Genomic DNA, 13,348 nt, shown 5'->3' on the forward strand with positions numbered 1-13,348 from the left:
GAGGGCCTGGTGGAGGGTTGGAGAGAAGGAGTCCAGGCAGCTGGTGTCAAGAACTCTGCTTCTGACTCTGATCACTGAGTAATCACGTACCTGCTTCTTTGCCTGTTAGTTTTTTGTTTTTTGTTTTTTTTGAGACAGAGTCTTGCTCTGTCGCCAGGCTGGAGTGCAGTGGTACAATCTCGGCTCACTGCAGCCTCTGCCTCCTGGGTTCAAGTGATTCTCCTGCCTCAGCCTCCTGAGTAGCTGGGACTACAGGCGCCTGCCACCATACCCAGGTAATTTTTGTATTTTTAGTAGAGACCAGATTTCACCATGTTGACCAGGATGGTCTCGATCTCTTGACCTCATGATCCACCTGCCTTGACCTCCCAAAGTGCTGGGATTACAGGCATGAGCCACCGCGCCTGGCCTGCCTGTTAGTTTTTAAGTCAACCTTATTGAAATGTGATTTGCATTCCATGAAATACACCCCTTTTGTGTCCGTTTGATGACTTCTGATGCTGGGGTGTCCCCTGTGTTCACGAGTCGGGGTGCTCCCTGCTCCGTGGCCTTCATCCCAGCCCTGGCCATGGGCAGCCGTTGGTCCACGTGTCCCTGGGTGTTAGTTTTGCCCCTGCCAGGGATTTTTAGGTGAACGAGTGGGTTGGCTGCCTCTTCCCCAGAGTTGTCTCTGAGGCAGGGAGGTTTCTCCCCTGCAGTGACCTTGGAGGAGGATTTTGGGTCTGGGTCCTGTCTCGAGGTTTGTCTCTGGGCCAGGCTGCATCTGAGGGAGGTTCAGGGGTGCTCATTTTGGAGACTCCTTCCTTCTTTCCCATCGCCTGCTGTGAGACAGTGGCTGGTGGTGCTGCAGTGGCCTCAGTGAGCATAAGGTTGACTGGAAGTAAGTTTCTAATTGTCTAATGCTGTTTACTTTGAGTGCATGTTGTGGGGTTTGGGGAGACGCTGGTCGGCAGGCCACCTGCTACAGCCCCAGCTCACGTGTGTGTTGTGAAGGAGCATTGCACTCATCTTTAGGGTTATAGAATAAATTTTCTCCAAAATAATGGAGGAAAATTGCCTGAGGGTGGATAACCATATGGGAAAAAAGTTCCACTTAGAGGTTTCCCTCCCCAGTATGCTCATAGTTCAAAGTTGCTAAAAGAAAATAAATTAGGTTGGGCACAGTGGCCCGCTCCTATAATTCCAGCACTTTTGGAGGCCGGGGTGGGAGGATCACTTGAGGCCAGGAGTTCAAGACCAACCACCACAACATAGCAAGACCCTGTCTCTACAAAAAATTGAAACATTAGCTTAGGTGTGGGGGCAGTCCTAGCTACTTGGGAGGCTGTGAAAGGAAGATCACTTAAGCCCAGGAATTCGAGGCTGCAGTGAGCTGTACTCCAGTCTGGCCAACAGAGAGAGACCCTGTCTCAAAAAAAAGAAAAAGAATCTATCTAATGTCCATCTAAGTATCAGGTTTGAAGAAGTCCGAGATTAACGCAGTTTCCTGGTGCCATCTTGTCATTGCCTCATGACCTAACTGGCACTTGATGTAGAGGTTTGAAGCTGGGACTGGGAGTTCTTGCTTACAGACACTTGAGCTCTTTCTTTGTGGAGCACAGGGCAGCCTTCCAGGGAATTCTGAACTTTGTCCATGGGTCTCTTCATAGAATCAACATCCTGGGCTGTCCTGGTCATGCATGGCTTCTGTGACCACTGAGTGCACACGCAGGGCCCCAGCGTGTTCCAGAAGATGGTGGGATGAAAGCGGGGAGAGCAGAGGGCGCCGGTCCCTGCTGGGCGTCCCTCCAGCCTGAGGATGCTCCACCCCTGCACTCCACACAGCGAAGCCCACCTCCCTACCTACCACACATCCTCTTGTGCCCACCTGGTCCCCAGGTCCTGCTGTGCAGCGGGGGATGATGACCCCTTCTGTTTCTCTCTTGGGAGGCTCTTGTGACCCCCACTCCTGGCTTCCCCTCTCCAGGCTTTGTAGGTTCACAGCCTCTTTGATTTCGTGGTTTGTAGGGCAGAGGATTTGTGTTTTAGCAGAAGTGACACACGGGATGCATCACACACGACCCCAGCTCCACGCATGCGCACGCACACTCCGTGTTTGGGTTGGGGGTGGTGGGAGCGGGAGAGCAGAGGTGGGGCTGGGGCAGGCTCCGGTGAGAAGGGGCCAGGGGGAGAGCAGAGGTGGGGCTGGGCTGGGCTCCGGTGAGAAGGGGCCAGGGGGAGAGCAGAGGTGGGGCTGGGGCAGGCTCCGGTGAGAAGGGGCCAGGGGGAGAGCAGAGGTGGGGCTGGGCTGGGCTCTGGTGAGAAGGGGCCAGGGGGAGAGCAGAGGTGGGGCTGGGCTGGGCTCTGGTGAGAGGGGGCCGGGGTCTGGTGAGAAGGGGCTGGGGTCCGCCAGCACAGTGGTGGAGTTAGATAAAATCTTCACGCTTCCAAAGCTGCTGGGGCATGGTCCTCAGAGCTCCAGTCTCTCTGGGCAGACCCCCGTTGGGGATTTGGGGTGCATGGCATATGGGGCTCTGCAGTCCTGCAGGGGCTGCTTTAACGGTACAAACCCAGGGATTCTGAAACATAGGTCACTCATGTTTTTGTTTCTTACAGTCCTTACTACCATTTTGCAAAACCAGCATTCAGCAGATCACACTCTGTGGAATGCCAATGTTCAGGATTTGGCAGGTTGGTGCCAGAAGCCAGAAGAAGGGCTAAATGATGCCTCATAGCTGGTGTTTGCTGGCTGTGAGTATGTGGAGGAAAAGCGGAGAGGCCAGGCGGGGATCAGGCCACACTGGGCTGCAGGGCCCTGGGAGCCTCAGCTCCATCCACAGTAGCACCCAGGCTGGAGCACTCTTAGATGGAGGAATGTAAACATTGTATCAGAGAGGTCATAACATTTTGTTACTAAGGGTGATAGCTTTAGTGGTGCCTAACAGTAGATACAAAGCTTCTCTTCTGCTGGATTTTTTTTTTTAGACAAGAGTCTCGCTCTGTTGCCCAGGCTGGAGTGTAGTGGCACAATCTCGGCTCACTGCACCCTTCGCCTCCTGGGTTCAAGCAGTTGCCTGCCTCAGCCTTCCAAATAGCTGGGATTACAGGCGCCCGTTGCCATGCCCAGCTAATTTTTGTGTTTTTAGTAGAGACGGGGTTTCACCATATTGGCCAGGCTGGTCTTGAACTCCTGACCTCGTGATCCACCTGCCTCGGCCTCCCAAAGTGCTGGGATTACAGGTGTGAGCCACTGTGCCCAGCCCTGCTTGAGTTTTTCTGTGAGATTTTGGAACATGGAGAAGTTTTTCTGTGGGCCTGGTCAGTTATGGGGCACCCTCTATACTGTCTCTTCCTGTGGATGGGCATCTGGGCATGATCACCTGCAGAGCCCACCTCAGACGAGGTATCTTGGTGCTTCCCAAGGAGCAGGCTCCTGCACCACACAGGTGGGCTGCCTGGCACCTGCCGTGAGGAGAGGCATGGGAGTCACACCCTCGGGCAGGAGAGGAAAAATGCTCTCCTGAGTTCATGGCCAGCACAGACTGTTATCACTAAAGGAAGAAAAAGTTAAGTTGAGAAGTAAATGTGGCATCTTTTTTTTTTTTTTTTTTTTTTGAGACGGAGTCTCTCGCTCTGTCACCCAGGCTGGAGTGCAGTGGCACGATCTCAGCTCGCTGCAAGCTCCGCCTCCCGGGTTCACGCCATTCTCCTGCCTCAGCCTCTCTGAGTAGCTGGGACTACAGGCGCCCGCCACCACGCCCGGCTAATTTTTTTTTTTTTGTATTTTTAGTAGAGACGGAGTTTCACCGTGGTCTCGATCTCCTGACCTCGTGATCCGCCCGCCTCAGCCTCCCAAAGTGCTGGGATTACAAGCGTGAGCCACCGCGCCCGGCCATGTGGCATCTATTTTAATTAGCTTTTAAAATTACTAATGCTGCTGGATTCTGTTTCGTTTTCATTTTGTTCCTTGTGCGTCGTTTGTGGAATACTGTGCTTTTTGAAATTTTGTGTTTTTCTTTGTCTTCACCCTAAAATTAGTTTACTATTCACCTCTGGGCACCCTCTCACTTCATTTTAAAAGGCCTCATTCTTTGCATATCGAGTTTCTCTAGATTTGATTTTTGATGTGTGGATTATGGGGAAGCTCAAACCTTGATTCTCCCGCCGCCTCCTTTGTCCGTCTGGTCATTCATTGCTTCTGTTAAACATTTAAAAAACGCAGGTGGCCTTTCGCACAGACTGGCCAAAATGGCTCACGTGCAGCCTTATTGCTGGAGGTGAACGTGGTGTGAAGCGGCCTCCGTGTGTCCCAGGGGACTGGCCTATTTTAGATGTCTGCCCAGCGTCACCTCCTCAGCCTCAGGTCTCTGTGGGTGGGTTGACCGGCACCCAGTCCGCTTGGTAGCCAGTGGAGAACGGCCCTGGAAGTGACCGTGAGCTTGGCTGTATCCTCCAGCCTTGGGGGTTGCGATCTGTACTTTATAGTGCAGAGGCTGAGGCCTGGAGGGGGCCGGTGTGGGGGCTGGAGCCAGCCTGTGGGCAGAGTGCCCATGCCACCTGCACTCCTGCCCCTACAGTGTCCCTGCACCCCCAGCCTGTGCCTCAGGCCTAGAAAACCCCGTTCAAGCTGCCTCTTCGCTGCCGGCCGTCCTCTATCCCCGGGCCCATCACCCTCCCTTCCTCTCTTTGCCTCTTCGTCTTGCCTTGTGCGTTTCTCAGAGGCTTCCTAGGGAAGCATCCAGTGAGGCAAGGGGACCGTGGTGGCCCCTGCTGACCTGGGTGATATTCCTGGAGGTACAGCTTGTGTGCCTGCCTGCCTGCCTGGCCCCCTGTCCGCCCTGGGCCTGGGCTGCTGACCTGGGTGAGATGCAGCTTGTGTGCCTGCCTGCCTGCCTGGCCCCCTGTCCGCCCTGGGCCCGGGCTGCTGTTTTCTCTGCCCTTCCCTCTGCTCCCTGAGTCTCTGTGATCTCAGGCAGCCACTCCCTCTGCTGAGGAGCTCCCAGGAGACAGGGAAGGGCCTTGGTCTCTGGAGCCAGCACAGAGGGAATCAGCATGGCCACCGTCTGAGGACTGCGTCCTGGCTCCCTGTCCTCCCGGGAGAACGTCTGTGGCTTTTTCCTGGTTGCTGTGGGAGCCTCACCTGCAAGTGGCACCTTCTCACCTGCTGGGCTGTGGCTCATGGGCTGAGGGGGCTGTGGGGTTCCCCCTGCTTCTGATCTGTGTTGATAAGGGGGTGCTGAGGGAGCTACGGGGTTCCCCCTGTTCCTGCTCTGAGTTGATAAGGGGGTGCTGAGGGGGCTGTGGGGTTCCCCCTGCTTCTGCTTCGTGTTGGTAAGGGGGTGCTGCGTGGGAGCTGGAGAGAGGTGGGGGCTGTGGTGGTTGTTGCTGGGTCTTCCAGGTTTTCAGAAGTTGGGAAATTAGGCTGTTATGTAGGATCTCCTGACTTTGACATGTTGGCGACCAATTCAAGTTTTGAAAATTCCCTTCAGGCCAAACTGCAGGCTGATTGAGATTCCCGCCCTGGAACAGTCAGGGGAGGGTCAGGGTTGGGGCTTTCTATGAGTGCGTGCCACACACAGCCCAGCCTTGGAGATGGTGGCTCTGCAGGCACATGTCCCAGCTCTGTGGTGACTCTGGGGAGGCGGAGACCGCAGGGCCTGCCAGTCATTGGCCTGTGGTTCTGCCCTGCAGAGGCTCATAGCTGAGCTGATGAGATGCTCAACCCTGGTCCGAAGTCAGCAAGAAGGCCTGGGAGCCTGCAGCTAGGGGAGCACAGGGCCAGGGAGGCCTGGGGGTGGGGCGGGGCGGTGCAGAGCCTTGGCTGTCTTATCTTCTGTGGAAGTGTGTGTGCATGTGGACATTTCGCATCTGGCCCGCCTGCTGCTCTGCACACTGTCCCCGCCTTCCCCAGGCAGGAAGCAGGGCTGCTGTGAGCTAGAAACTGGGCTTCTTGCCTGGTGGCAACCCAGAGGCTGCAGGGAGGGCCTGGGGTACCTGGGCTGAGCTGTGGGAGGGGACTCAGGACCACCAGACCCGGGTACCAGTGCCTGGGCCACTGGTTCTGGGGAGCACCAAATGTGCTGAGGGGTCCCAAGTCAGGCTGTATGGGGGTCTTATGGCCCCTCCCTGGGGCCCCACCCCACCTGGAGTCTGGGAGATGGGCAACAGGTGCCTGGTCACTGTGGTGTTCGCCAACCCCCAGGCTCCTTCCCCGGGATGCCACCTGGGGCCTGGGAGAGGCAGAGTGGGTGGGCAGTCCCTCCTGCTGCAGGTTTGGGACTGGGAGAGGTGGCGTGGGTGGGCCTCCCTCCTGACACAGGGTCTCTCCTGCTGCAGGTTCAGGACTGGGAGAGGTGGTGTGGGTGGGCCTCCCTCCTGACACAGGGTCTCTCCTGCTGCAGGTTCAGGACTGGGTGAGGTGGTGTGGGTGGGCCTCCCTCCTGACACAGGGTCTCTCCTGCAGGTTTGGAAGGCGCTTTGAGTCCCCACTGCTGTGGCAGAGCGCCATCATGATCCTGACCATGCTGCTGATGCTGAAGCTCTGCACCCAGGTCCGTGTGGCCAACGAGCTCAACGCCAGGCGCCGCTCCTTTGCAGGTTGGTGGCCGGCACTTTGGAATAAAGTCCCAGGGAATCAGGGCGAAGGTGACTCTGGTGAAACAAAAGCCACTCTAATCTGTCCTGATCCAAGCAGCTTTCATTTCACCAAGTGGTGCTGTTATCTCCAGCTGATAGTGTTTTCAGTATGTTAAATGACTTTAGTTAAACAGTTTATGGGCCGGGGGCGGTGGCTCACGCCTGTAATCCTAGCACTTTGGGAGGCCGAGGCGGGTGGATCACGAAGTCAGGAGATCGAGACCATCTTGGCTAACACGGTGAAACCCCGTTTCTACTAAAAATACAAAAAATTAGCCGGGCGAGGTGGCGGGCGCCTGCAGTCCCAGCTACGCGGGAGGCTGAGGCAGGAGAATGGCGTGAACGGGGGGCGGAGCCAGCAGTGAGCTGAGATTGCGCCACTGCACTCCAGCCTGGGCAACAGCGAGACTCCGTCTCAAAAAAAAAAAAAACAGTTTATGACTTGAAACAATTCAAGATAATGGTTTCTTCACTGGAAGTTGGGTGAGGCTGTAACACATCTTCACAGTTCCTCTTGGCTGTGAGTGCCATCCCAGACGGTCTGTGTCAGAACAGGAAGTGCTCGTCTGTGCCTGGCCAATCAGGTCAGACGGTGCCAGGTCAGGCGTTTCGTCTCTGTGTGCGTGGCCTGTACACAAACACACCCTTTCAGTTTTGCTGTGACTCACGGGCTACCTTAGCCAGGGTCTTCCTCAGAGACCTTGTTAAACAGACCCAGAGTCACCCCGCAGGGTCAGGCAACCCCTTTATCCGGAGCACACTGCAGTGTTGACAGCTGGGCAGGACCAATTACATGCTTAGCACACACGGCTCCTTACCCTTTGGCAGCTTGGAAAACAGAAAATAATTCTTCCAGTTTTTGCCTATTGCATGGTTTGTTCCAGTCTGAACTCTGTTTGAACATGCAGGCTGGCGGGCTTCTTGTGTGCAGGAGGGTTAAATCCTTCCTTTTGTTTTTCTTCTAATTACTAAATCTAAGACAGTGCTCACTTTGGCTTTGAGAGAGAGAGAGTGATCTCAGCTGTCGCTTGGAGAAGAGGATCTTCCCAGAGTTTGTTTAGTTTGGGGCTTCTGTGGATTTGAGCTCTTGCTGGGGAGTTGCGTGCCGTGTTCTGAGCACTGCTTCTTCCTGTTGGAGAGGATTCCCACCTCTCCCTTTTTGTCTGCTTCTGTTTCTAGACTGAGGTGAATGTGTGCTGCTTTCAGCCTCTGTAGAAACCAGACCAGCCTCCAGCCAGTGTGACCTGGGCCAGTTAGTGTCATTGTGGCCACAAAGATGAGCACCAGCGTCTTTTCTGCGGTGTTCTGTTCTTTCTCCCCATTCACGCCATTCTCCTCTCCTCTGAGTCTCCGCTCTGTTCCCTTCTATTGTGAGTTGGGTTTGAAATTACAGCAGAGATGGTGCTGACGATACCACAGATCTTACCTAGAAAGCAGGCTTTTAAGAACCGGCCAGATTCCCCGCGTGAGGAGCTGCGGTTTTACATTTCTGCTCCCCGCGAGGCTTTGCTCCTTCTCTGGACCCAAGCTCCTCATGGCGTGTTCCCTGCCCCTTTGAACCTCAGTATTTAACTTGGAACAAGAATGTTCTCACTGTGGGAGGGCCGGCTGGCCGAGAGAACGGTTTGTGCCTAGGATGCCCAATGCGTTGCTGGGTGTTTCTGCCGTCCTTGGGCTCTGGACATGAGGCCAGACCTTGTGACCTTGTTGACGGTGGCCGGATGCGAGGTACCAGAGACGGCAGGTTGTGAGCGTCCAGGCAGAGCAGCCAGTGTGGACTTTAATGTGAGTGTGTGTTGGAACACTGGGGTACCCCTAGAAGCGGCATCGTAAGCTCCCCACCCGCATTCATTTTACCAGCAGGTGCAGGTTCAGGCTCGTCTCATCAGAGGAGCGTTGGATAAGAAGGGAGTGGGATGGTGGATGCCTGGCGTTCTGTGTCACTTCTTCCAAAGGAGTACTTCCCTTCTGGTCACCCAGGATGAGTTAAAAATGTGAGTCCCAGTTTCCAGAGCTAGGCCTGGGATCTGAATTTTAAACACCCTCTGTGGGTGGGCAGAATAATGGCCCCCAGAGACGTCCGTGCCCTGATCCTGGGAACCTGTGACGTGCCACTGTACATGGCGGAGAGACTCTTGAGAGGGCTGGTCCTGGATTATCCGGTGGCCTAAGCTAATCCCAGGGGTCCTCAGACGTGAACAGGGGCCGCAGAGGAGACGGTCAGGTGCTGGAGCTGAGGGCCTGGCTCTCTGCCATCGCTTTACAGGCAGCAGAGCCTCCGACCACAGGGAGCTGAGTTCTGCCTGTACTTCAGTGAGTAGGAGGAGACACAACCTTGGTTTTAGTCCAGGAGACCATTGGGCCTCTGGCCTCCAGAATTAAGATAATCAGCCTGCGTTGTGGCTGCCACGTTTGTGGTACCTTGTTACGGAGGCGACAGGAAGCTGGGGCACCCTTTCCTCAAGGCCTGGAGTATTTGGGAAGCAGTGCAGGGCCGCCGCGAGGGGATGAGGGCCGGGCTCCTGGGGTCAGCCTGGGTGGCCTGTGCCTGCCCTCCCCCGAGGAGGACTGAGAACCAAGCTGCATGACTCCTGGGCCCCAAATGACCTCAAGTGGGAAACCCACTCCTGAGCTCTGTGTCCTGGGGTGCGGCGTGTGTGTGAAAGAATTCACAAGATAGGCCGGGCGCGGTGGCTCACGCTTGTAATCCCAGCACTTTGGGAGGCCGAGGCAGGCGGATCATGAGGTCAGGAGATCGAGACCATGATGAAACCCCGTCTCTACTAAAAATATAAAAAATTAGCCGGGCGTGGTGGCGGGCGCCTGTAGTCCCAGCTACTCGGAGAGGCTGAGGCAGGAGAATGGCGTGAACCCAGGAGGCGGAGCTTGCAGTGAGCCGAGATTGCGCCACTGCACTCCAGCCTGGGCGACAGAGCGAGACTCCATCTCAAAAAAAAAAAAAAAAAAAAAGAATTCACAAGATGTACATCTGCAGCACTCTTAATATTGGAGTCCGGTTTGAGTTCACACATGTCCATGTCCCCTTGGTGGACAGGCCCAGGCCTGTTCCTACAGGGCACCTTGATGAAAGGTGTGGGCTCATGTCCTCTCATCTGCCAGGAGAGGGGAGGGCAAGGCAGGAACATCACTGAAGTTCAGACTGAAAGCTCTGGCTTCTGGCCACCCGATCTGTACCTCCTGCAGCACAGCCCCGTGCCAAGCAAGGTGGCCAGCCTCGTCTTCCTGTCAACGGCGTCACCTTGAAGGGAAGGTTGTTGGCTCTGAACATGTTCTGTTTTTTGTTTTGTTTTGTTTTGTTTTTTAAGCTTTTAAGTTCAGGGGTACATGTGCAGGTTTGTTATATAGGTAAATTGCTTGTCACGGGGTTTAGTGTACAGATTATTTCTCTAACTCCTGAACGCCTGACCTCAAGTGATCCACCCACCTTGGCCTTCCAAAGTGCTGGCATTACAGGTGTGACCCACTGCGCCCGGCCAGTGTACAGATTATTTCATCACCCAGGCATTAAGCCTAGTACCCACTGGTTATTTTTCCTGGTCCTCTCCCTCCTGCTCTCCACCCCTCGACAGGCCCTAGTGGCTGTTGTTCCCCTCTGTGTGTCCATGTGTTCTCATCATTTAGCTCCCACTTATACGTGAGAACACGTGGCATTTGGTTTTCTGTTCCTGTGTTAGTTTGCTAAGGATGATGGCCTCCAGCTCCATCCATGTTCCTCTAAAGGATGTGATCTTGTTCTCTTTTATGGCTGCATAGTATTCCGTGGTGTGTACGTACCACATTTTCTTCTTCCAGAAGAAAATCTAGATGATTTTCATGGATGGGCGTTTAGGTTAATTCCAAGTCTTTGCTAGTGTGAATAGTGCTGCAGTGAACATATGTGTGCATGTGTCTATAATAGAACGATTTATATTCCTGGGGTTTATACCCAGTAACAGGATTGTTGGGTTGAATGGTATTTCTGGTCTTTGAGGAATCACCACACCGTCTTCTGCAATGCTTGAACTAATTTACACTCCCACCAACAGTATATAAGTGTTCCTTTTTCTTCACAACCCCACCAGCGTCTGTTATTTTTTTTGACTTTTTATTAATGGCCATTCTGACTGGTATGAGATGGCATCTCATTGTGGTTTTGATTTGCGTTTCTCTAATGCTCAGTGACGTTGAGCTTTCTTTCATATGCTTGTTGGCTGCATGTCTGTCTTCTTTTGAAAAGTGTTCATGTCCTTTGCCCACTTTTTAATGGGGTTATTCATTTTTTTCTTATAAATTTAAGTTCCTTATAGTTGCTGGATGTTAGACCTTTGTCAAATGCATAGTTTGCAAAAATGTTCTCCCATCTGTAGGTTGTCTGTTTGCTCTGTTGATGGTTTCTTTAGCTATGCAGAAGCTCTTTAGTTTAATTAGATCCCATTTGTCAATTATTGCTTTTGCCAAGCACATTCTTGAGCCTCACCCTGAGGGTGAGGACATGCCAAGGGGGACCATGGGCCTTGAGAGGCACAATTCTTGGCAGACCAATGGGGACATGAAAATAACTTATGAGGAAACGTTTGAATAGCTGCATTTCACTGTGCTCATGGATAGTCAGACGACCTAATGAAATAAAAGCGGAAATGTTTTCCAGCTATCTTTTATAGGGATTTTAAGTTTTGAAGGTCACAAATTCAGTTTGAAAGTTAATATAAAAGAAACATAAATGGTATTAAGAAAGAGTAGGTTACTTAAAAAATTAGATATATAATTTGTTGTCTGATTGTAAAGAACAGTGCATGCTCATGTTAGACATTTGGGGAAGACAGAATATAAAGTAAAACAGCTTCTGGCCGGGCGCAGCGGCTCATGCCTGTAATCCCAGCACTTTGGGAGGCCGAGGTGGGCGGATCACGAGGTCGGGAGTTGGAGACCATCCTGGCCAACATGGTGAAACCCCTTCTCTACTAAAGATACAAAAAATTAGCTGGGCGTGGTGGTGCGTGCCTGTAATCCCAGCTACTCAGAAGGCTGAGGTGGGAGAATCGCTTGAACCCTGGAGGTGGAGGTTGCAGTGAGCCAAGATTGGGCCATTGCATTTCAGCCTGGGCCACAGGGCAAGACTCCATCTTAAAAAACAAAACAAAACAAAACAAAACAAAAAGCCTCCACCCCCCCCCTCCAGAGGTGACTACTTTGAACGTCGCGACACGCTTTCCAAGTCTCTTCCCTTTTTCTTCTACAGTCCCCTTTCAAAAAATTGGCATAATTTTCAAAATTATGATCAGACTTTAAAAAGAAACCCTCATTCCACTGAGACGTTCTCCCAAGCCCTTTTCGCTGTGAGTCAGGGTCGGGGCCCCTCACTGCAGGGAGATGCCCCATGGGGCCCCGAGTGCCCAGCCTGAGGAAGGCAGGGCTGGCATCAGCACGGTGCCACCCCTGGGCAGAGCTGAGCCTCTTTGGCCAGGCCATGGCTGACTGCGGTTGGGAGTGAGTGCACACCTGTCTCTCGTGTGCTGGGTTATTTGTTTTTACCTTTCACTTTGCATTATGGAGAATTTCAAGCGTTTACCAAGTAGGTAGGGTGGTATAAAGCCCCGAGGGTGATTGGACCCACAGTTGCATTCAGGTCTCCTTCCTGCAGGTTTTTCTTTTTTCTTTTTTTTTTTGAGACAGGGTCTCACTGTGTTGCCCAGGCTGGAGTGCAGTGGTGTTATCAAAGCTCATTATTGCCTTGAATTCCTGGGTTCAAGCCAAGCGATCCTCCCACCTCAGCCTCCCAAAGTGTTGGGATTACAGGTGTGAGCCCCTGTGCCTGGCAGGGTATACATTTTTGTTGTTTAAAAATCCGTGGGTTCTCCCTTAGCTCCTTTCAACTTTGCCTGTGGTCTGTATTAGCGGCATCAGCGCCACCTACATTTTAACAAGATTGCTGAGTACTCCTGCAGGCTGAGTTTTGGGAAGCCCTACAGTGGAGATGGCACTCCTGGTGTTTCCTCGTGTCTTTATGTCCTTGGGATGTGGACAAGGACAAGGTGTTCTGTCCTTGGGTCTTTCTGTGAAAGAGCATTTTAAAAAGGTAGTGGACCCCTAGGCCCGATCGGATCCAGGTTTGGTTCTTGTGTTTCGCAGGATGGTTGCGTCATTCCACTGGAGGCGCGTGTGGTCAGTGGCCACTGTGGGGCTCCTGCTGAGGCCGTCAGCTCATCGGGGCTGCAGGATGTTTGTTGTCTGTTAGCTGGAGCCCCTCTGCAGAGAAATGGGCTGGTACCCATTGTTCAGCTATCCACAGGTATAATTTATAAAGGAAATGCGGGTCTCTCTCTTCACCAGTTTTCAAGGTTGGTTCCCTAGCATCTGGCAATGATGAGTGCATGTTTCTGAGTCATTCTGAACATGTGAGTTGGACGTTTGGTGTGTTACTGGATTATTACGCTTGTTAACGCTCCAGTTCTTCCCTCTGGCCGGGGAGCCGTGTCAGGTGCTGCTGGGCCCTTTCGACCCAGCATGAGGGGTCTCGCTTCTACACAGGATCCTGGTATAACAGGGTGCTCGTGTGGCGGCTACATCTCCTGCCCCAGACCTAGAATCCGTCGTTTCTCCAAGGAGCTCTGGTATCTGGGACACAGTGTTTGGAGACCACAGCCTAGGCACGTGTGAGGGTTGGCCTATAGGTTGATTTTTTTGGCTTTTTCAGTGGATGGAGCTAGGGAGTTTTTTTTGGTGAGGTGAAATA

At 53.1% G+C, this 13,348-nt stretch overlaps 1 protein-coding gene across 4 annotated transcripts in view; it reads left to right on the top strand.

Annotated features, from left to right (window-relative positions):
• The window catches only part of SLC66A2 (solute carrier family 66 member 2), a 45,341-nt gene that overhangs the window by 1,846 nt on the left and 30,147 nt on the right, over window positions 1-13,348 (top strand). For all 4 annotated transcript variants that reach the window (XM_032152017.2, XM_032152015.2, XM_058438236.1 and 1 more), the window contains exon 3: window positions 6,443-6,576. In XM_032152017.2, the coding sequence (XP_032007908.1) occupies window positions 6,443-6,576 (134 nt within the window). The remainder of the gene's footprint in view (window positions 1-6,442; window positions 6,577-13,348) is intronic.

This window comes from Hylobates moloch, unplaced genomic scaffold, assembly GCF_009828535.3.
Source record: "Hylobates moloch isolate HMO894 unplaced genomic scaffold, HMol_V3 SCAFFOLD_5, whole genome shotgun sequence".
Classification (NCBI taxonomy): Eukaryota; Metazoa; Chordata; class Mammalia; order Primates; family Hylobatidae; genus Hylobates; species Hylobates moloch.